This window comes from Eptatretus burgeri, chromosome 1 (assembly GCF_056783735.1).
Source record: "Eptatretus burgeri isolate ZD-2024b chromosome 1, Ebu_testis_v1, whole genome shotgun sequence".
NCBI lineage: Eukaryota > Metazoa > Chordata > Myxini > Myxiniformes > Myxinidae > Eptatretus > Eptatretus burgeri.
The window spans coordinates 152,686,988-152,712,447 of NC_140961.1; the positions used below are offsets into that span (position 1 = coordinate 152,686,988).

Sequence of the window (25,460 nt, forward strand, 5' to 3'; positions counted from 1 at the left end):
TCCAGCATGGCCCGCACCCTAGTTTAGCCAGGACGTTATTCCCCAACGATCTGTTTCATAGGCGGTACAAACTTGGCAGTTCCACTTGGCTACATCTGATCTGGTGGTTGATCTCGTTAAAGCAAGTATTTACCGAGGGTGTGTTCCCCATTAATGAGATCACGTAACCATTAGGTAAACAGTTTTAGATGGAGGACCTTAAGTCACGTTATCGAGTTATTAGCGTTTGCGGTCAATTATTGACCCGCCACGTCACAAAGTTATTTGTGTGTGATGGCCTGCGATTCCAGTGAGTCCGGTGAGTAAATAGAGGCAGTCAGTCCCTCATGGTCTCCCCATGATGCCAGGACCACAACAATACATTCTCACTCTCTCTGTCTGTCTCTCAGCACTACACACATTAAAGGGAAACTTGCTCTTCTCTCCACACTCTCCTCTCTCCTATGGAATTTGCTTCACCACTTGACAATCCCAACTCAATGCATTCTCAAAAGCATTTCCCTCGAGAAACTACTCATAAATATGAGACAGCTCTCTTTCCCGATAGTGAAAAACTGTTCATCACTGCAAGACGGTTCCATAATCTGAAGCAGCTCGAAATTCCCCCAACAATTTTGACCTTTCTACAGGCATTAAAATCTAACTTCAACATGAACAGTCGTCACGTTTTTATTCTTTTCTAAATTTACAATTTGCATCTCACCTCAACAAACATTGCAGAGTTTCATATCGAAAAATATTTCTTCCACATGAAATCCCAAGTATACCAGTTTACTAATGGACATAACAATCATAACATAATATACCACTGAGAAATCACTCGTAAATAATTTTAGTCATCGTTTAAAGTCAAGTAGGCTGCCCTAAAATATAATGGAAATTTTATTCAAATAAATTGATCCTTATCTCAGCTGCAATAACCAAATTTGATAGAGACTTTTTTTGAACAGAAAAGGAAGATCTTGTGATTATTTTTTGACTTAAAATAGAGTGGCTTGCTTATATCTCTTGTTTCAAAAAATCTAGGAGATATTGTATCCGAAACATCATCACAAGTTGTACTGCTTTTCATGAAAAGTAAAAACCTCTTGGTTTTGATTGAAGAACTTATAAGAAGAAACGTAACCGGAAAGACGTGGCTCGCATCAGAATCCTGGGTCGTTTTCCCTGACCTCGGTTCAGCCCGGTATGCAACGATTTTGCAAGGTTCGTTGGGTTTTGCTGTTCGCAGTGGGCAAATTCCTGGATTGTTGGATTTCCTCATAACTCTTCGACCAATTGTCCTCGCCATATCTACACATACAGAAGCCATATCGGCACTCGGTGTTTTCCACCATCCTTCAAGGTGGGAATGTATCTTGACATTGAAGGAGTGAAGGGCAATTTTAAGAGGATTGTGTTTTTGAGTAATCTGAAATACCCCTGTAATTACAGTTCTAAATGCACAAATTCATCTCTCAAATGGAACGAGAGTTACAAAGAAGACAATCTCTTGATGAAAAATGTAATTGGCGAAGTTCAAAATGAGGAATATTCAGATATCACTGAAAGATGTAAAAATGTAATTTATTATTACTATTTACATTCTCAAGGAAGAAAATTATTGGGAAGCAAATTATCTTTGATGCATTTTCTTAAAACCACAACAAATGGAACAACGTCCGGTTCAACATTTTCAAATGTTATTCCTGTTAGGACAAGACAGGATGCTTTGCAAATCGAAGACAGAATTCCAGGTTATTTTCTTCTTAATCTTTGGGAAGACATCTTTGATTGTCGGTGGAATGAGAATGGCCATCACACACTTTGCACAGGAAAGGAGCGAATGGAAAATGTTTCAACATTCTTTACCGACGTGTTGAAACTCAGAGGAGCATACAACATTTACAACGCTGTATATGCAATAGCACATGCTTTGGATGACCTCCAGAAGTGTAGATTTGATGATGGCCCTTTCCACAACAGTAGCTGTGCCAATATCAGCAACATCGAGCCCTGGCAAGTAAGTAATGTAAAAGACGATTATTTGAGGTCATTGTTAAAAATATTTTTCATGATTTAATTACCTCCACCATAGAAGGTGGATGGAGGTTATGTTTTCACCCCTGTATGTTTGTTTGTTGTCTGTCTTTGTCTATGAGCAGGATATTTTAAAAAGTTATTGACAGATTTGGATGAAATTTGGTGAAGATCTTGATCTGAAGACAGATCTGAGAATTTTTTAAGTGGTCCTTCACCATTGAGTGATGGGGCCAAAACCTATATGTGGAACAATATCTCAAAAATTGAAAGTTGGATTCTGACGAAACTTGGTGGACAATTTGGGTGTCACCAAAAGACGAATTGGTTCCATTTTGGTGAAGATCTGCATTCGGATCTGGATACTATATTTACCTCCGCCACCAGAGGTGAAGGAAGTTATGTTTTCACCCTTTTCTGTCTGTTTCTTGGCAAAAAATAAATATTTTGACAAGTATGTTGATTCCCTCCGTTTGTTTGTGTTTGTGTCCGCTTACCTCCAGTCCAAACCGCTGAACCGATCTTCCTGTAATTTTCAGAGATTAATGTCACCGACCCTTAAACGTTCACACATTGAAGTTTCGTAAAATTTGGTCGACCAAAAATGTTGACATAAGCCAAGAGGCCAATTTGAGTCAAATTTTCGAAAATCATAAAATTTCATCCGATTGACTTGAAATTTGAAAAACATTTGCAAAGCAGGTCGAATAATTCAACCACCTATTAAATTTGAGATTAACATCGGCCAAAAGGCCAATTTGGGCCAAATTTTCTAAAATCCTCATTTTTCATCCGATAGACTTGAAATTTGAAGATTATTTGCATATCAGGTTCCCAAATTCAACCATCTATTAATTTTGAGGTTTACCTCAGCCAAAAGGTCAAAAATAGGCCAATTTGGGCCAAATTTTCTAAAGTCCTCAATTTTCATCCGATTGAATTGAAATTTTTTCTTGCCTGGCCGAACTCATCACTACCATGCTTATCTTCTCTATCATTCCAATTTTTGCATATGTACTGCTTGAGTGAGTCTGCAATCTAATGAGTGCCATTTTAGTTTTATATGTACAATTATGAAATAAATGATTGCAAAAATTAATAAAACTGTACGAAGATTTATTGCTCTTCTTGGTTACCTCCACAGATTATGTTTTACTTACGGAAGGTTAGTTTCTTGAACAATCAAGGGAACGCATTGTTTTTTGATGAAAATGGAGACCCACCTGCTTTGTATGACCTCATTAGGTGGGTTCCTCTAATTACAGGAGGTATAATGTTTACTGTTGTTGGATATTTTGATTCTTCTGCTCCTTTAATGGAGCAACTGAAAGTGAAAGCAAACAATATGTGGGACAATGATGGAGATGAGGTATGTATGCTGGAATCAAAGGTGTTGTTTTTTTTTTCAATAGAAGCAAATCGTTCTAAGGGAAGATATGAGTTTAAACGCCAACATCTAAAACTTTCAGACAGGTGCCAGTTGGGACCAATGGAATGTCATTGGTCAACTTGTAGCGGCAAAATAAATACATGCATTTATTTTCTGTTGGGACCTTTGAAAAGTCAAAAGACTTTGCATCGAGATTAGAGGAAATTTAGAAGCTCGTGCTTGATTAATAATGTTCATTTTTAGAAGCTCACACTTGATCACGTTGTCTCTTCAGGAGAAAATTTTGACCACCTGTTTTTTTGTCGAGGCTCATGGAAGGGAGAGTAAATTGAACGAATCAGGATGCAACAGGACCAAATGAACTGCAGAGAGAGAGGGGGGAAACACGAACAACAGAGTTGAAGGCCAAGATAGAGGCAGACTTGGACAAAATGTGTGTGGGGTGGAATGGGGGGCAGGAGAGGATGCATAGGGTGGACAAGATGAATACAGAAGGAAACACTCAGGAGGGAAAACTGGAAATTTGGAAGGAGGGCGGATTGGTTTTGGGTGGAGGGTTAACGAGGGTAGAAAAGATCATTGGGGACAATCTGAGAAGTTGGTTACCGGGACTGCAATTAGCATGTACTCATTTCCTTTTCCTTAGTTCTGGGTAATGCATGTGATTGCACTGCGTTGTTTTCAATATTCACACCTGAAATAATTTTTAAATGATAAAATGTGAATGTTACATCATCATTTCAAGGAATACTAACTCGTCAAAGACTGTCAGAGAAGAAGACAGACAATTATTTTTTCCAAACAATAATGGAGAACGTTTACATTACCACCATGAGAAACAAAGCCGACACACTGACAGACAGACGGACCGACAAACATCTCTCTCATGAACATCAATCCCAATTGAAAAGTGTGTGGATGGGGGAGTGGGAAGATAGATAGACATGCAAGCGTGTAACTCAAAGCCAATCTGACATAATTTCTGGGGCTCATAGGTGGGCCTCAAAAGATTAGTATTCTAACAACTTTATGGCCGCTGTGTGCTACATTTTCTGGGATATTTATTTTTAATTGGCCATGAGAAGATTATGATTTTTTTTTGCCATTCTAATTAATTTGATTTAATCTCCCAAATATTGACCTATTTTAAATTTTACATCAACTTTCAAATTGAATTTATGACATACAAATATTACCCTTGGCAATTTGAATTATCGGATAAATGCAAGTGTTGTGGGGAGAAAACAGAAAGTACGAGTCATGTGTGAAAATGTGATGTCAGAACAGCTGTATACAGAAAGACATGATAGCATCTGTGTAGTAATCCACTGGCACATCTGTAAACACTTCAACATCCCAGTCCCAGAAGAGTCATGGAAACACAAACCAAATTTAATCCTTGACAATGAACATATAATTCTCATGTGTGACAAGATGACCCCGTCAAGTGATTGCAAACAAAGCATTGTGTCTGGACATTGTGCTCAAACACGAAAAGGAAAAGTCATCATTGTTGATCGAGGTTTCAGTTCCCAATGACTTTGAACTAAATGTGACAGAAATCAGGAAAATGGCCAAATATCAGGATCTGAAAAATGAGATCAAGAGGATGTTGAAATTGAAGAAAGCTGTAATTGTACCAATGATAGTTGGAGCTACAGGAATAATAAAAATCCCTTCCTGAGTACTCAAAAATCATTCCGCGGAATATCAATACAAATGAGCTACAAGTGGAGGCTGTCAGAGGTTCAGTGAAGATTTTGAAAAGAGCCCTTGGAACGAGGCTTTGATAACGAAGTTTCACAGTTTGGTTCACGAATCAAGATCCTTTACCAAAAATAGGAGGTGGAGTGGTTGAGTTCTGGGAGAACTTCCTTCCACCTCCTGATACATGCAAATGAAGATAACAACCAACAAAGACACAAGAACAGAACTTAACCCTTAAGCATGAAAGATCCCCTTACACTCTTAACTTATCTAACAGAGCAGACGCACGCCACACTAACTCACTCCAGGGAAGTTATATAGAAAGAAAGAAGATTGAGGAGTGGTTGTGGCTTTTCACTCACCAAACACAACCTGGCAGGCTGATGGTGGTCCCAAAGTGGAGGGAAGGGAAGGAAGGGAAAGCAAGTGGTGTGTGGGTGTGCGGTATCGATGCGGAATGTTTGAGAATGTGAGTGTATATGTATGGAGCCACTGTGCCCCAAGGATCGCATGCTGCCTTTCTCCCTTGGAACCCCTTGGTCAGCCCAACTCGTCTCACGCCAGCTCAACCCTTCTCACTCCAGCAGAACTCGGTCAGGTCGTAAGGCAGGCAACAGACAGCAAGCAGGAAGGCAGGCAGTTCTGGATCTTGCTCCAATCCTTGTTGCGTCAGTCAGCAACAAACATTGGTGGACATCAGCTTATATTGGCCTCAGATGAGGCATGGCTTAGGAGGGGAAAAGTGTGTTAGTTGTCCACTCGTGTCATTTCCCCATTGGTTCAAGTGGTCGCAGTTTGATGTCATACCTTGGATATGCCACGTTACAAGCCATTGCTTTACAGGAACCATGTCATCAAGGATGGCAATGTTAACCATCCATTTATTGGGACCATACTCTGTGCAGAGCGATGTCACTGCCGAAGCAGTCTCCTTGGCTATTGGGCACAATTGGGCTATTGGGACTGAACCAAACTCCCGGATCTCCCTTCCCCTCTTTGTTAGCCCCAGTCTTGCCATGGTCTGACTAGTGGATGAGGGCTGCAACAATTCTGGACACTCACCCGGGATGTTCCCGGTGAAATCTGGTGGAGCTATTCGCGTCTGTTGCATGGGGAAGCATCGCATGGCGCCGAGGACAGTCCGACACCACGCAGTACTCCTCGAAATAAAGTGGTGAATTGAAGCGAAGCAAACGCACAAGGGGCTGCGAGAATATTTTTCCCATCTGAGGGAGGTGTTTGTGTTCAATGTGGTGAGATTTGGTGAGCGAGGTGCGTGGTATGGTGAGGTGCCGGTTGGGAATTGGCGTGGAAATTTGAATGAAATAATGGCGCGCAATTTCCCATCTGCAGGTTGTCTTGTATGCAGTGGAGATGATCAAAGCCACGGGAGGCTTCGCAGTTTGCTTTTAAACAATTGTCCATTGAATGGTGTTTGTGCTTGCATGCTTGTTGTGTACTATTGCTAAAAGGAAAGGGTTAGAGTAGGGGTCAGAGTATGAATTAAAGAGATATTTATTCGACCAAACTACGAGAACCACGCAACACACTTCGTCCCGTTACCTCGTTAGACATGATGGGAGGACTAACAACACGAATACTAACGAAATAACAGCCTGGGGATCACTGTATGTTAGGTGCCATTGCCTTTGAGGCATGTGGTTTTGCAGAACCGCAACACGATGTATATGTATATATATATATATATATATATATATATATATATATATGTATATATATGTATATATATATATATATATATATATATATATATATATATATATATATATATATATATATATATATATATATATATATATATATATATATATATATATATATATATATATATATATATATATATATATATATATATATATATATATATATATATACATCCCCCATTTATCGCGGGGGTTACGTTCCAAACTTCCCGCGAGAAGTGAAAATCCGCGATGAATGGAACCCCCAAAAATGCCTATAAATGCCTATTTTCTTATAAACGCGGTGTATAAACACGATTGGCTTTGATTTATATCGAGTGAATATTAAACGCTGGGCGGTGTGTAAACATGATTGAGTTTGATTGAAATCGAGTAAATATTAAACGCTGGGCGGTGTGTGAACACGATTGGGTTTTATTTACATCGAGTGATTATGAAACGCTGGGCGGTGTGTAAACACGATTGGGTTTGATTTATATCGAGTGATTATTAAACGCTGGGCGGTGTGTAAACACGATTGGGTTATATTTACATCGAGTGATTATTAAACGCTGGGCGGTGTGTAAACACGATTGGGTTATATTTACATCGAGTGATTATTTAACGCTGGGCGGTGTGTAAACACGATTGGGTTTGATTTATATCGAGTGAATATTAAACGCTGGGTGGTGTATAAACACGATTCAGTTTGATTTATATCGAGTGATTATTAAATGCTGGGCGATGTATAAACACGATTGGGTTTGATTTATATCGAGTGAATATTAAACGCTGGGCGGTGTATAAACACGATTGAGTTTGATTTATATCGAGTGATTATTAAACGCTGGGCGGTGTGCAAACACGATTGGGTTTGATTTATATCGAGTGAATATTAAACGCTGGGTGGTGTATAAACACGACTCAGTTTGATTTATATCGAGTGATTATTAAATGCTGGGCGATGTATAAACACGATTGGGTTTGATTTATATCGAGTGATTATTAAACGCTGGGCGGTGTATAAACACGATTGGATTTGATTTATATCGAGTGATATAAAATCCGCGATGAATGGATGCTTCCCAAAAAAATCGACTCGTCTGGTCTGGTCGGTTTGGGAGTGATTGGGTTTGAGGTGCCAGAGATCGACTAGTCTGGTCTGGTCGGTTTGGCAGTGATTGGGTTTGAGGTGCCGGAGATCGACTCGTCTGGTCTGGTCGGTTTGGCAGTGATTGGGTTTTAGGTGCCGGAGATCGACTAGTCTGGTCTGGTCGGTTTGGCATTGATTTAGTTTGACGTGCGGGAGATCATCTAATTTGGTCTGGTCGGTTTTGAGGCGCTGGGTATGAGCCGTGCTCGTCCAACGGCGGCAAACCTTTTTCCTTCCCGAAGCAAATATCGAGCACCTTTACCTTAACCTTCTCCTGGAGCGTCCCAGGACCTTCCTCTGGCGCTTCGGTTCCTTGCCAGAAGCCTAAGAAGGTGCAGGACGTTTGGGCGGCATCGTGGGGCTTGGAGAAAAAAACGTAGAAAATATTCGAAGTTCACAAGCGAAACTTCGTCTCGTGTGTTGTGTGACTGGTCGAGCACCACGCGTTATAATTTATTGCTGAAATAATTTATATTTTATATATTATCACCGCGATGTACCGGGGGAATCCGCAGAAAAAAATTGGTTACCTTCCAAGCGAAAACCCGCGATGAACCGAGGGCGCGATAGTTGAAACCGCAATGAAGCGGGGGTTGACTGTATATGTATTGTTATGGCCACGGGTACTGAGACACCAGTTTGTTATTCAGGGGGTTTAATCCCCAGTTGTCCTCGAAGAGCTGGACCTGGGGCCACCACTCATAATTCATATTGTGGTATGGTGCGTTGCTTTAGAACCATGAACGCCACCCAGTTCACCACGAGTTCCAGTGTCCACCATCTAATTATGCCATTTTACTGGAGGTCATGTGGTTTCCTGAACGGGGAGCCCGCCCTCGGAAAAGCACCAATCTTATCTTGATTAGATCTTAATTAGGGCAGCCGTGCATTTCAACCGCTGGTGCGTGCAGACTATTATTGGTCAAGTCTGTGGTAATTACCTCCCAGTCTATCCAGGTTCAGACAATGCTGGATCAATGGAAGGAATGGACAAGCTCGGACAGGTTGGAACGTCAAGAAATAATTTATTAAAAAGAAAATAAATAAATAAAAAGAACTTTTTATTTACGTGAGGTAGAAATAAATAAGTTCCAAATGAATCAAAATGATCACAAGCAAATAATTAATCAATCAGGCAAGATCAATCAAAAATGATAGGAAAAGAGACAGAGAGCAGATGATTATCGGGGATTGACTTGGTTAACAATTCAACACAGACAAGGGTACCTCGCAGATCATTCGGAAGGGGGGGGGGGGAAGAAGAATTGTCTTGCTCACCAAAGAGAAGTCGTCCGTCAAACAAAAACATCCTGAAATGTGTGTGCGTGTCTTGTCCGTCACCAGCACCCAGCCTTGCCATCCACCCACTCGCCATCAGCGTTGAACACCAGTCGACGTTACCTCCAAGAAACAGGAATGCCAAGGGCAACCGTCTGACTGGAATGGACGAAGCAGCTAGCCGTCTGACTGGAACCGACGAAGCAGCTAGCCATCTGACTGGAACCGACGAAGCAACTAGCCGTCTGACTGGTACCGGCAAAACAACTAGCCGTCTGACTGGAAGCAAAGAAGCAACCAGCCGTCTGACTGGCAAACTGTCACGTTTATGACTGACCCGTGCCTCACTCATTGGTGACTGACTGGGCCTCACTCGCTGGTGACTGACCCATGCATCTCTCGTTGGTGACTGACCCACGTGCGCGCCACTCACTCACACTCTCCATTTGACATCCAGCAAGAATGGACCTCCCCCTCTTTCTACATAGGCGGCCCATCTGCGCGATCACAGACTCCACCCAAATTCACCCTACCACACTTGCTCACCATTACCATGACAATCCATACACTCGTTATTATTCCTCGCGGTGTCAAAGGCTAATCGAAAAAGGGAGGGTCTCTGCATCCGTGAAAGAAATGTGTGCATAAATGTGTCTGTCTTAAAGAAAAAAATGCTTCCGATAAGAGAGGGGATCTATTCTTTACCCTTCTGAATGCATCACATTTAGAGTCCCAACAGACATGGGTATGGGTCTATCCTGGACATGCATTTAAGGAAATAACTATCTGAGAACCTGAATGTGTGGATGCATTCATCGCATAGGATTCTGAAATCTGTAACAAAATATATATATATATATATATATATATATATATATATATATATATATATATATATATATATATATATATATATATATACGCACACGCACACGCACACGCACACGCACACACAAGTATACTGGGCGTAGTGGCGTGCGCCTTTAATCCGGCTACTCGGAGGCTTGGGTTGGAGGATCACTTGAGGACGGGAGCTCTGCGCTGGGCCACGCTATGAGAGGGTGTAGGTCAGCCCGGAATCATGGCAAAACCCAATCCTTATCCCTGTGTCGTAAGAGGCGACCAGGGTTGCATCAGGAAGGGAATCCGGCATAAAACATATGCCAAATCAGTATGCGGATCATAACGGATGATCCGCTGTGGCGACCCCTAACAGGAGCAGCCGAAAGACGAACAACAACTCTCATGTATAAAGCTCTTTCTCACCACTGACTGGCTGACCATCCATCAATCCATCCATTGGGACCATACTCTGTGCAGCGCATTGCTGCTGCCAAAGCAGTCTCCTTGACTATTGGGCACAATCCTGGATGAGTCCCCACTCCGACGCAGGATACTCAAATGGCTCAATCAGACCAGCAAGCTGGTACTCATTTTGACGATCTCGGTATGATTACAGGCTGAGTCAACTCCACCTGGTATTAATTGAATGAGGGCGAGATTTGAACTCAGGACCCTGAGATATCAAGCTCCCCAATTGACTGACTAACTCACTAACTGATATTAAAGATTGGTACCTTCAGGGTGATGTAGAAAGCTAAAATTTTGTGTGCCGATGGACATCGAAACCGACACACAAGGAAAACTGACAGAACCATTAGAAAGCATCTGTGTATGAAAATATAAGTAAAGTGAATAAATAAATAAATAATCAAATGCAACTGTGGGACCCGAAAAAAAGGTTGAAGGATGGTTCATATACTTACACGATGCATAAGTACATCCCACTATTATTTATATATATATATATATATATATATATATATATATATATATATATATATATATTATATACATACATACAATTTTGACTGCTATTCTTTGTAAGCAATTAATGAAAAAATAACATTTCATCCACAGGTACCAGAATCCATATGCAGTGAACTCTGCCAACCTGGATCTCGAAAGATGCTTCATGTCGGAGAGCCATTCTGCTGTTTTGATTGTATTCCTTGCACAGCTGGCACAATCTCCAATGAAACAGGTGAATAAATCTTGAACATTTTCCTGAATGATGTAATTTTAATCACAGTGGTCGATCCATCCATGTTTTTACCTGGTGAACCCACCAGTTTATTCCATGAGCCTGAAATAGGTTAGATTCCCCATCTGTGTGCTAGTTTACTGCTGTAGATTCCTCATCTTCCTTGTACTTTTTGAGTATGTGCCTAACTTCTCCTCTTGATGCTTCGAATTGTATTTACTTCTTAATGTGTTTCTCCATTTCCGAATATTTCCAAATACAATTCATCGTTTACAATTACAGACAAGTTGAAAAATGGATTTCTCAAATGAAAGCGAAAAAGAGTGTTTGAACCACTGTGGGAAGCGAGAAGTGGTCGATGTTTTAATGTTAGCCTTACATAAGAACACTCGGGTTAACATACTGTTATTGGTATTCGGTTCATAAAATCTACAGTGAAAATTTTCCGTCGACGCAGACTGACATTACCTTCTCAAAGACTAGTATTCCATATTTCTTTTTAAACTCTTAGTCATGACAATAATAAAAATAACTAGATGGTATTGATAGAATACATACCCTGCACAGTCTTGAGAAGGACTTGGTGTGAGCCAACTCTTTTCTTTTTAAGGTTTTTTTCTTTGATCCAATAAGACTGCCAGACCAAGTGACTGAGGATGTCATCTTTATAAAACCATATTTCCCATGGGTAGTTGTTCATTTAGTTAACTTTTGAATTGATTGGTTAAGTGGTTTCTCCTGCGAAGATTTTGAAAGATTTTCTCGAGGTAATTTCAAATCAATCAGATGAAAATTGACAATTTCAGAAATTTCGGCCGATGTTGACCTCAAAAATAGTTGGTGGTTTCATTTAGTGACTTAATATTCAAATCCTGTTAAAATTTAAAGTCAATCACATGAAAATTGAGGATTTCAGAAATTTGGCCAATGTTGACCACAAAAATAATTGGTGGTTGAATTCAGTGAATTGATATGCAATTTTTTTTTTCCAATTTCTAGTCAATTGGTTGAAAATTGAGCATTTTAGAAAATTGGCCAATGTTGACATTTGGTCGACATTGACCTCAAAAGAGTGACCACTGTATCGCATGGTCATGTAACGTGGGGTAAAGTTTCAATTTCCTCCGCTGATCGGTTTTTGATATACACGCAAAACACAATTCAGACATGTACGACATATTTATAGACACTACCGATCGCTTAACTCCGCTTTTTGCTTCGAGAGCACAGAGTTATAATAATAATTGTTATTATTACTAGCAGAGTACCTGCCCAACAGGTGAACTTGCTCCAAGCATGCAACACGTTTTTCTGAAGTATACCTTTATTTGGGTGGTGTATAAGCAACTGCCAGCTCTGCAAAGGCAAAAAAAACATACCTACATCTGATACTACAAAACAAGTAATTGCACTGGAAAACATGGGGACAGGAATAAGGGACTACACTGTAAAGAATGGGACTTGTAATACTCTCCCCCACCTTTTAATTTTTTTTATTTTGATGTTGAAGGCTCCAGTCAAGGACTAAATAGGCCTCATCGCAGCCAGGCCTTAAATAAAGGGAAATAAAAGAGAGAATGTAAAGTGAGGAGTGAAAATGAGTGAGTAAGAAAAGTGTATAATGAAAAGTCTATGATGTTTATTTGAAAAGTGTGCGATGTTTGTTTGCAAGAAAGAGCGATGAAAGCCAGCCCGATAGTTATAGTTTGAGTGAGGCAGAATGTAAGATGACCAATCCTGACAGGGAGATTGTAAGATGGTTCTGGGCACCACTTTAACGTTCCTAAGTCAGAATGGTGGTGCTGACCTAAGTGGTTGCTGTCTGCAACCTACTTCCTTAAAAAACGGTCGAACCAGATTGGTGATTTTCGAAGCCACACCCACACCCATGCAAGCCACACTCACACAAGCAAACCCCATATACCCCATCATCCCCTCCCCTCGTGTTCCCCCACACTTGTCCCACCCCCTCCCCCATCCCACCCTTCCCCACACACTCATGCAGTGGTGCAGAGGGTGGGATGGGGGTGAGGGTATGTTGTTTGTGAGGGCACATTTCCAACCTTCCTTCTCTTCTTAAAATTAAAAATTAAACAATTATAAACCAAACATATAAATTAATACTAAAAACAAACAATATATTACACTTTAAAATATTTACAACAGATTTTATTTTATAATGTTTGTTTGAGTGAGAGAGGGAGGGGTCTTGAATCATCTGAGTGCTTCTTTTTTTCCTGTTAAAATATCTGAGTTCTTCTTTCCTGAAAATAAAACACAAACAAATATTTGTAGGATCTCTATTTGACTCAATTTGCTTGAATAAATGATCTTATGAAAGGAAGGTGAAGCGCCAGCCCTGCAGGGAGGAGTGTCGAAAGGGATTTGAGGTATTTGATGAAGTAATATGTTCCATTTTGAAAAGGATTAATATGAGTGAGCATAAGCAAGCAAATATTGCGACTTTGGGAAATGGGACACACTACTGCATCAAACCATCCCTTTACTTTACTGACGTCACCCATAATTGTAACTTGAAACACTTAAACTAAAGTGCCCAAAGTAATCAAAAGAAACACCCCCTCCCCCGACGACCCAAATGACCCCCATGACCCAAACGACCCTGAGGACCTAAAATACCCCAAGGAGCAAAAATAATGAAAAGATCTCGAAGACCCAGAATATCCAAAGATTCTGAAGACCCAAAAGACCCCGAAGACCCAAAAGAACATGAAGATGCAAATGATCCAAGTCCCCAAAATACCTCAAAATACCTAAAATAAGACCCAAAATGACCCTGATGACCCCGAAGACCCAGAAGTTGCAAAAGACCCCAAATGCCCAAAGACTCCGAACACCCAAAAGACCCCGAAGACCGAAAATACCCCAAAGACCCAAATACCTAAAATACCTGAAATAAAACCCAAAAGATTCTGAGGACCAATGAGACCCTAAAGTTCCAAAATATCTAAAAGACACAGAAGACCAAAAATACTCAAAAGAACCTGAAGACCCAACATATGGCAAAGACCAAAAATACCACTAAGACCCTGAAGACTCAAATGACCTAAAAAACCAAAAATGAGACCCAAAAGACCAAAACACTGTGAAGACCCAAAAGACCCCAAAGATTCAAAATACCCCAAGGAACAAAAAGACCTAAAAGTCCTCAAATAAGATCAAAATACCAAAAATACCTAAAATAAGACCCAAAATATGCTGAGGACCCAAAATACCCCAAAAACCCCAAAGATCCAAAATACCTAAGACACAAAAGACCCAAAGATCTCAAAGACCAAAAGACCCAAAATACCACTAAGATCCTGAAGACTCAAATGAGCCAAAACACCAAAAATGAGACTCAAATGACCCAAAGACTCTGAAGACCCCAAAGATTCAAAATACCCCAAGGATCAAAAAGAACAAAATGACCTAAAAGACCAAAAAGACTTAAAGACCTCAAAGACCAAAAGAGCCAAAAGACCCAGAAGACTCAGGTCAGGTCAGGTCAGGTATGGGAGCATGAGCTGGAGCAGCTGGTCACTGCGTCCACGTTCCACCGGTACTCCAGGGGCCTCTGTCTAGCCATCCCCCAGGCAGATGGCTGGCCCATCCCCATCTCCTTGCGATGCCGATCAACCTGCTGCAACCACGAGGCACGTGGTCAGCACATTGGCCTCCTCCACTCACGAGACTCCTTCGCTGAGAGAATCTGGTGAACAGGATCAGCATCAGGAAAACGAGCCACTTGTCCATACAGCCGCAGCTGACGCACACCGACTATACAGTTAACAAATTTCATTTGAGTCTCTCTCTGCAACTGCTCATTGGACCCAAAGTCTCACCAGCGATAGCCAAGGATTCTCCGAAGAGACCTGGTACCAAAGGAATTGAGTCTCCATCTCAGATCCTTGGTCAGAGTCCAAGTTTTGCATCCATAGAGTAAGACTGGAAGCACCAAGTACCTGAAGACTTGGACTTTCGTCCTCCAACACAGGGACCAGCAGCACCACACCCCATGATCCAGTGATTGCATGACTCACCAGGCCCGACCCAGGCGTCTATTGACCTCTGATTCACAGCCAGCAGAGACATGAATATCACTGCCGTAATCCCAGTGGCTCCAACTCCTCATTCAGCACCTTGATGGCCCCCAAAAGGATATCTAAAAGCTCCGCAAAGATGACTGCATCATCTGCGAAATCAAGGTCAGAAATCCCGACATTCCCAAATGATGCACCACAGCTTGATTCTCCAACATCCTCCCCAGAATCCACTCCATACAAGTGCTGAAAAGGGTGGGGGCCAGTGCACACCCCTGACGGACTCGAGCAACAAATGGAAATAAGTCAGAGATGGTACCACCACATCTCACAGCACTCTCAGTACCAGAATAGAGTTCAGACATCAGATCCATCATTTGTGTTGGCACCCTACGAAGACCAAGAACCCTCCAGAGGGCATCCAGGTTCCCTGAATCAAACGCTTTACAGAGATCAACCAAGGCGGCAAGCAGCCCCTGCCGAAACTCTCATCGGATTTGGTGAGTACCCAAAGAACAAGGATACGGTCATTCGTTGACCTCTTTGGTATAAAGCCTGAATGCTCTGGATGCTGGTGCTCACGCAGAAGGTGGCGAACCCCATCAATAATTATCTGAGCAAAGACCTTGCCCGGCACTGAGAGCAGAGTAACCCCTTGGTCGTTGTTGCAGTCTTGGCAATCACCCTTCCCTTTCCAGAGAGTCTTAGTCTTAAAGGAAGAAGATTCAGAAGACTACGAAGACCCGAAATACCCAAAAGACCCTGAAGACCTTAAATACCTAAAAGAACCCAAACACCTTTAAGTACCCAAAAGACCATGAAGACCCAAAAATTCCTCAAACACCTAGAAGACTCAAAAGACAAAATACCCCAAAGACATAAAAGATCCCGAAGACACACAAGACATAAAAGACCCTAAGGACCCAAAATACACCAAAGACCCTGATGAACCAAAACACCCAAAAGACCCTGAGGACCTTGAAGACATAAAACACCCAAAGGAACCAGAGGACCCAAATGATCCCAAAAACCTAAAAGCCCCGAGGACGCATAGAAAAAGACTCCAGGGAACTCAAACACCCAAAAGATCCCTAAAACTCAAATGACACAAGGGGACTGTAAAATGATGCAACAACGGAAATTCTGCATCATGTAAAATCCATACACCCCGCCCCCACCCCACCCAAACACAATCCCATGTCGTTAATCTTCTTCTTCTTTCGGCTGCTCCCGTGAGGGGTCGCCACAGCGGATCATCCATATGATCCACATAGTGATTTGGCACATGTTTTACACCGGATGCCCTTCCTGACACAACCCTGGTCACCTCTTACGACACAGGGATCTGGTACACCTGTTTTAACTGGGGTATACACCGGCCCAGTACACTGGTACTCATTTCGCCGACCTTGGAAGGATGACAGGCTGAGTCAACCCCCTGATGTTATACGACTTGGTGTATATATAAATATATATATATATATATATATATATATATATATATATATATATATATATATATATATATATATATATATATATATATATATATATATATATATATATATGGCGACCAGGGTTGCGTCAGGAAGGGCATCCGGCGTAAAAAATGTGCCAAATCACTATGCGGATCATACGGATAATCCGCTGTGGCGACCCCTAACGGGAGCAGCTGAAAGAAGAAGAAGAAGAAATATATATATACATATATATATATATATATATATATATATATATATATATATATATATATATATATATATATATATATATATTCAGTGGCCCAACGGGGCTTGAACTCAGGACTTTTTGGGTCCCAAGCCGCTGCCCTAACCACTGCGCCAACACCAGGCTAATCCCATGTCCTTAATCCCCCTCCTAAATCTAACCTTTATCTGCCCCCCCACCCCCACCACCACCACACCCAAACCCTGTGCTACCCTCACATTTTTCTTCAAATCCTCAACCCCTCTCCCAACCCAATGTCCTCAACCCCCCCCCCACCCCCTTAAAAGCATCAAACCCCTTGATCTGAACTCTGTCCTCTTTCTGCTTAACCCCAATTAATGTTTAGTAGTGTCCCTATAATTTTGGTGGTCTTTGAGGGAGGGGGACTGAAGGATGCAAATTCTCTGTGTCAGTGTCGATCGTGTCGCACCTCCTCCAGATGGGGGAGGATATTACAAGCCTCCACCATTTAGAGGACATTATTCCTGACCTCAAATTTTCCAGTGCAGTGAGGTGTTTTGAATTACAAGTAGTCAGTATGGTTTTGCTTCATGCATATAACTGCATGGGTTTTTTTGTTTTTCGCTGACACAGAACTGTCAGTTGCCTATACACCGCCCAAATAAAGGAATGCATCAGAAGAACGTGTTGCATGCTTGGAACAAGATCACCCATAGGGTGAGTACTCTGCTGGTGTTTTCAATAAAGCAGTTGTTTGTAATTTATAATTCTTCAATTTCACCAAGTAACCATGAAGTTGAATCAACAGCATTGCATCCCTGCAACCAGATAATTTGCTATCATTTTACACCAAGTTCAACTTCTGCCATGGCCTCATTCAACTTCGATTGAGGTTATCCGATGGAAAGATTATTATTAATTATTACTATTATTATTCTGGTTCAGAAGGGCAGATGACAGCATTTAACAAAAATTTTGCTTCTTTTAGAAATGCAGGATTGCTTTCCCTGCCCCAATGGGTTTTGGAGCAACAATGAACATGATTCCTGCTTGCCAATGCCTGAGGATTTCTTGAAATTCTCTAACCCAATATCTCTCATTCTCTTCGGCTTTGCCTTGCTGGGAATAGCATTGACATTGGTTGTTGGCTTCATTATGTGTAAATATCGTTGTGGAGAGAAAAACAAGGGTCTTCAAGCCAACGATCACCTAAAAGTCCTTGTCGCCCTCACTTGCTGCTTCGGAAGTAGTGCCTGTTTTCTTGGGAGACCAAGTGACCTAACTTGTCGATTGAATGAAGCATTGGCCTGCATATGTCTCACACTCCTTATATCCAGCAACCTTTGCATTGTGATGAAGATTCTTCACATGAGTAGTAATGCTGAGGTTTGTATAATTTTTATATTGATTTTGTTTTTTCATACATTATCTTTATTTTATGATTATATTGCCCATAGTGGAGCTGCGACACACACCCAAGCAGATGAACATGTGACACAAGACAAGACTGTTACACAAACACAGCCACTGAGTTTAGGGGAAGTGTCATCACTTCCCAAGGCACTCTGTGTACCATTACATGACAACAATGGCGCCACTTTTCTCACTGTACTCAGGGTGAATTTCCAAATGAGGGATTTCTTCTTCCTCATGGATGCCAACCGCTGGGGATTGTCCTTGTTGTTGACCTATTAACTGTTTAATATGAAGCAAAGAAGAGGCACTTACCATTTATAAAGTCTTTGTAACGTATTAGCCAGATTGAAACCACCAATCTCACAGACTGGGAGCAGACTCTTTCGCCATTACACCACGGATACTGGTTTGTCTTTATGCTACTACGAGCAGGGATACCCGTGCTCCGCACAGGAATCCCGTGGATGACGGCGGGTCTGAAGAAGTATATGTCACAGTTAATTGTAAAATTGTAGAGGCTGCCACCATTATTATTATTTTTTCATCACCACTATAATATTATATTTTCCCCACCATGTTTTATATGCAGAAGACTCGAGTTCAAAAATGTTAAGATTTATTGCCGCATCAGATAAAAAACCATAATGCCTCAACAATGTGAGGCTGGTTTCATGTCATCATGTTGTGACTTAATTAATTCTCATTCTCTAGTAAATTCCGTTGGTCCCATGTCAATCGGCTGAACTTGAAAAATTAACATTACGCAATCAGGTGATGACGTCATAATTCGGAAACCGGGGAGTCGGAAGTCATTGTCTTCAATTGACTGTAGCATTATTTTTTCATTCTATTGCAAATGGCGTTGGCCCCATGTCAATTGGCAAAACTTGAAAAATTAACGTTACGAAATCAGGTGATGACGTCATAATTCGGAAAGTTGGAAAGTTGGAAGTCATTGTCTTCAATTGACTGTTCCATTATTTTTTCATTCTATTGCAAATGGCGTTGGCCCCATGTCAATCGGCTGAACTTGAAAAATTAACGTTACAAAATCAGGTGATGACGTCATAATTCGGAAACCGGAAGTCGGACGTACAATTCTTTTACATCGGGACACTCCCGGTTACATCTTCTGTCAGCATGTGAAGTTTGATGAGGATCAGTCCAGTACTTTTCGCGTGCATAGGTCACAGAGAAACACACAGAGAAACGCAGGCAGACACACTTTCAAATATATATATATATATATATATATATATATATATATATATATATATATATATATATATATATATATATATATATATATATATATATATATATATATATATATATACATATATATACAGTAAGTCCTCGCTAACCGGAAGTTCGCATATCGTAGTTTCGATTATTCGTAATTTAGTTTTAATGACTAATTTTTCAATTATCGCAAACATTTTATGCCTATCGTAATGTCATTGCAAGGAAAATAGCAAAAAAAAGTTTCAAACTACCTGCAAAAAACAACAATCACACAGGATGCGCATAAACACTCTTTCACTTTACTGCGCATGTACTGTATGCTGTACTGTACGTATTCTCTTCACGCTCGCCTGCATACTTTCCAGTATGAATCCCAAGCGACCCGCAAGTCTTTTGCCGAGCACACCTCGTTTCAAGAGACAACGAAAGGCTGTCACATTGAAGGTGAAATTGGATATAATTAAAAGACATGAACGAGGTGAAGGGACAACGGAAATCGGCCGCGCGCAGCAATCGCTGCATCGACTGTACATTCGATCGTTCAAAGTTCGGCAAAGATAAAGAAAATATCACAGATTGCGACCAGTTCGAGTGCAACGACACTAACGAGAATGAGAGATGGTGCCATGCACTACATGGAGCGTTTATTATGTGTGTGGATAGAAGATCAAACTAAATGTCGCATGCCTTTATATTTTGCTGTGATACAAGAAAAAGCGCGTAGTTTGTGGAACGATTTAAAGAAGAAACAGGAAGCTGAATGAAAGGGTGAAGGCGCAGAGACCTTCACAGCTAGCCGAGGCTGGTTCATGAGGTTTTGTCATCGCGCCAACCTCTACAACCTGAAGTGTAGCGGTGAGGCAGCAAGTGCGGACCATGCTGCCGCATCAGAGTTTCCAGCAAAGTTGAAGAAGATGATTGAGGAGGGGGGTTACTCACCGAAGCAAGTCTACAATATTGACGAAACCGGATTGTTTTGGAAAAGAATGCCCTCCCGTACATACATCGCACGAGAAGAAAAGACTGCTCCAGAGTTTAAAGCAGCAAAGGACAGGCTGACCTTATTACTCGGTGGAAATTCAGAAGGGGATGTAAAACTCAAGCCGCTTCTTGTTTACGTTTCTGAAAACCCACGAGTGCTAAAGGGTTGCCTCAAGCCACAACTTCCCGTAATATGGCGGTCAAATACAAAGGCTTGGATGACTGGGGCATTGACCCACGATTACGTGATCAATTACTTCTCCAATCATGTTGAGAAGTACTCCAAGGAGAACAACATTGACAACAAATCTTTGCTGCTTGTAGACAATGCTCCTGCCCATCCTCAGCAAATGGAAGACTGGTGTGAAAAAGTGCAGGTAGTATTTTTTACCACCAAATACTACCTCACTTTTACAGCCTATGGATCAGGGAGTTATTGCTGCTTTTAAAGCCTATTATGTTAAGCATACCATGCTGCAGCTTATCAAAAAAAATTGATAAGGACAAGCTATCAATCAAGGAGTTTTGGCAAACATACAACATAAAAATGGCTTTGGAAAACATTAAGGATTCATGGGCGGAGGTGAGTGCCTCCACAATGAATGCTGTGTGGAAGAAAGTGTGGCCTGAGTGTGTCCACAATTTCACGGGGTCTGCTGATGTTCCGTTGATTACAAGTCAAATTGTAGACCTGGCGCAGGAGGCTGGTTTTGAAGAGGTTGACGAAGAGGACGTTGATGACTTACTGGAGTCTCATGCAGAACCCTTAAGCAATGAAGATCTTATGGAGTTGGAACAGCAGTGGGCTTTGAGGAAGAAGAAGATGCTGTGACACCTTCATCCAAGCATCTCACCATGAAAAACCTCAGCCAAATCTTCAGCTCGTTTGAAAATGCCATAGAATTTGTTATCGAGCAAGATCCAAATCTTAAAAGGAGCACTGATTTTAGCCGTGTTGTTAATGATGCCCTTTGTTGCTACAAGGAACTTTATGCAGCAAAGAAAAAGAAAGCCATCCAGCCCACTCTCCATGCATTTTTCAAGCCAAAAGATGCAGCACCAACTCCATCCACCATCCAGGATGCTCCTTCAACCAGCTGCCAAGAGACCGTTCCCACTGGTGAAGAAAGTGATAGCACAGTGTCAAGTGAAGAGGGGGACGATTCTGCCACTCCGCAAGTGTGACTTGTCCACCGCAATCATCTCCGTTCCTCCAACCTCGGGGTAAGTCGCCATTACTCGAGGAGTGTGTTTTGTTTATTTGTGTTTATGTCCAAAAGATTTCGAGCCAAAAACACATCCCCCCTTTAACACATTGGTTTCGATGGGAAAATATGTTTTGTTTAACACAGTTTCGCTTATCATAAGGTTTTCCAGGAACGCAACCATTGCGAAAAGCGAGGACTTGCTGTATATATATATATATATATATATATATATATATATATATATATATATATATATATATATATATATATATATATATATTATACATTCGGTCATTTTTGCAAGTGTGTCGAATGCATAAGTCATAATTCGGAAACCGGGAAGTCGGAAGTCATTGTCTTCAATTGACTGTAGTATTAATTTCTCATTCTCTTGCAAATTCCGTTGGTCCCATGTCAATCGGCTGAACTTGAAAAATTAACGTTACGCAATCAGGTGATGACGTCATAATTTGGAAACCGGGAAGTCAGAAGTCATTGTCTTCAATTGACTGTGGCATTATTTTTTCATTCTATTGCAAATGGCGTTGGCCCCATGTCAATCGGCTGAACTTGAAAAATTAACGTTAAGAAATCAGGTGATGACGTTATAATTCGGAAGTCGGAAGTACAATTGTTTTATATCGGGACACTCCCGGGTACTTGTTCTGTCAGCATGTGAAGTTTGGTGTGGATCAGTCCAGTACTTTTCGCGTGCATAGGTCACAGAGAAACACAAACACAGAAGCACAGACAGACACACTTTCAACTATATATATATGTATATATGTATGTATGTATATATATATATATATATATATATATATATATATATATATATATATATATATATATATATATATATATATATATATATATATATATTGTTGTGGTTACCAAATTCGCAAACCACCATTCAGGTCCCTTAGGTGAGATATCTCGGTAAGTATATGTGTAGTTAGGCCCAAACCCGTTGTCTAGTGGGAATACATGTCATTTATGCGTGCTGCGACTCTTCAGGATAGCCGTTTTTCTTTTACTATCTTTATTTTGGACCAACCGCCATTGTTACCACCACCAACCACAACATCAACCACCCACCGCGGCGCCGCTTCACGTCATACCTCGCAACCGTCGCATCGCCACCGTTCTTGCGCCGCTTGTGGGTACCGGTGTTGGACTCGTGCAGGGCGCGCGCCGAACAGCGTGTACAAAACCACGGATTTTCCACTTCAAAAACGGATCAAAAACGACACACGCCCACTTTTGTTCCGTCCAATCGGTGAGCGAGGGGCGATTTGGCCCCGCCCCCAGGGCGTTGGAGGGCGATCGATATATGCAAATTTATGGATCAAAAAGCATTCACGCCCACTTTTTCTCGGGCCAATGGGGAGCGAGGTGAAAGGTCGAAGGGAGGGGGTCAAAGATGAGAGAGCGAAGCCACGGGGCTGATATAAGCGACCGCGTTCGTCAGTCAAGTGGACAAGAGAGTTAAGACTTCGCGGGCGGTGGAGTTGGGAAGAAGAAGCAAGAAGGAGTTGGTCGTCGTCGTGTGCGTTGGAGTCGGAGCGGAGGGGACGGAGCTGTGGAGAGGCGGCGAGGGCAGACGAGGGGGTGCTCGCGTCGTGCAGGGAGCTGCACACCAGGGAGGCCGACGGCGCGACCTGGCCGAGGTGGAGACGCTCGTCGCGGGACTCGAGGCAGAGTAGGAATCCTCTATACCCCGAGCATCAGCAACCCCCCTCCTGTTTCCCCCCGCGCTGAGATAGTGCGACCAAGGGGGCCCCTTTCCCACCCCCTACCAGACACTGCCCGCGAGGCCCGCGGAGCTGAGGCACCATCGCCGCTCCGCGTCTCATCACCAGACGGGTAGGCCCGACCCGGTCTCGGCCTCAGGCCCGCCTCATCCTTGAGGGTTCTCTTTTCTTTTGTTTTTGGGAATGTGTGTTGTCGGCGCCGTCTGTGAAGTAGAATTGCATAAGTGTTGCCGTGTGCTCGCGTAATCGGTATTAGATCTGCATTGTCGCATTTGCTTTTTGTGTAAAATTGCATTGTGTTTCTTTTCCTTTTCTATGTGCTTTTGGTGGAATTGAATATGTGTGCTTTCCGTTCGTCGCGAATAAATGTGCTTTGTGTTGAACTGTTTCCCGCTTCACTTCGTCATTTCCTTCATTGAATCCTCATCTTGCTTCACGTAAAGGGTTGGTAGTGGGCTGAATACGCCCGATAATTAATCGAACCGTCGAGGCCGACGATAACACCGCTCGGTTATCCCGATAGTACGGAACGGGTCGCTTAAGTGGCCCGTGTCCGAAGTCGACCTGCGGCGAGGTGCGATCGCCCGGTCTACCCTCCGTGTGGGTACTTAGGTAGGTCGAATTTGGCGAGCAACCCTATCCCACGCGGGGGCTGATTGGCTCGATCGCGGTGAGACCGAAAGGTCCACCCGTGACTGGTTCCCGGCGTTAGTCCGAGAGGGTCACGACTGGATTGTCTGTCCGGTGGGCGACGTGCCGCGATTCGAGTTACGTGGCCGTCAGCACGCCAGCGGGCGAGAATCCGTAACACTGGTGTCAGGTCGTGCGATACAAATCCATCGCCCTCCTCGCGGCACTGGTATCGGAGAACAGGAAAACGGGCTCTCCTGTCTCCGGCTAAATTCACGGGAATCGGTCCAGGGGTGAGAGAAGCGACCCCCGATTCCCTCCAAATTACGAGCGATTCAAATTAACCCTTTAAGAGAAGCAAGATGGCGTCTCAAGGCGAGCGGGAGCCGGGGGTATTAGAAATGTATATGTGTAGTAATGTAGAATCCATGGTCCAGGATGGAATCCCCGAGCAGGAAATGTTGATTGTGCAGGAACACGGACTCGCCCAACTGAACCCAGAGCCCGAAATGGGTGCGGCAGCGGCCGCGGTGTATGACACCTCCCCCCCCCCTCTCCACCAAAACCCTTCCCCAACCCCTGCCGAAACGGCTCACTCAAGCGCACCCGACATGGCCCAGCTATGCGCCATGCTGGCCGCAATGACAGCAAAGATGAATGCGAACATGAACAAGCAAATGGACGAAGTAAAAACGAAGATGGATGCGAATACACAAAAATTGGATGCGAATACACAAAAATTGGATGCGAATACACAACAAATGAACGGAATGGAAACAAACATGAAGGAGGAAATGAAAGAGCTATGGGGTGAGACGCAGAACATGGGCCGATGCCTGCAGGCGGGCATGAAGGCCGTGACCAGGGAGCTGGGAATGGCGACTCCACGTGTGGGAGCAAACGAGCTGGAAGGGGGTGCAACGGCTGACAGGCCCGCGGTGGAGGCGGGTAAAAAAATAATTCGGGGGGCGTGTTGGGCGAGGGTCGTGACAGAAGAATCGACGGGGACCAAAAGGGAAAAATTAAATGGGGAGACTAAAACGTGTGAGACGAGACACGAGGTGACGACAACGGAAATAATAGTGGAGACAAGGGAGGTAAAGGGTGAAGAGTTGGCAGTGACGGTAGCCGGGAAGGGAACGATAGAGGAGAGACTGCACGGTGAGGACGGGGTAAGTGACGCACACACACACACGGAGG

General features: G+C 42.5%; 1 protein-coding gene across 1 annotated transcript in view; it reads left to right on the top strand.

Annotated features, from left to right (window-relative positions):
* The first annotated feature begins 273 nt into the window (after nucleotides 1–273).
* LOC147035769 (extracellular calcium-sensing receptor-like) overlaps nucleotides 274–25,460 on the top strand; it is a 52,796-nt gene continuing 27,609 nt past the window's right edge. The window contains exons 1-6 of the mRNA XM_085869415.1: nucleotides 274–298; nucleotides 1,027–1,345; nucleotides 1,696–2,002; nucleotides 3,164–3,388; nucleotides 11,171–11,294; nucleotides 18,015–18,412. Of these exons, the coding sequence (XP_085725541.1) occupies nucleotides 274–298; nucleotides 1,027–1,345; nucleotides 1,696–2,002; nucleotides 3,164–3,388; nucleotides 11,171–11,294; nucleotides 18,015–18,412 (1,398 nt within the window). The remainder of the gene's footprint in view (nucleotides 299–1,026; nucleotides 1,346–1,695; nucleotides 2,003–3,163; nucleotides 3,389–11,170; nucleotides 11,295–18,014; nucleotides 18,413–25,460) is intronic.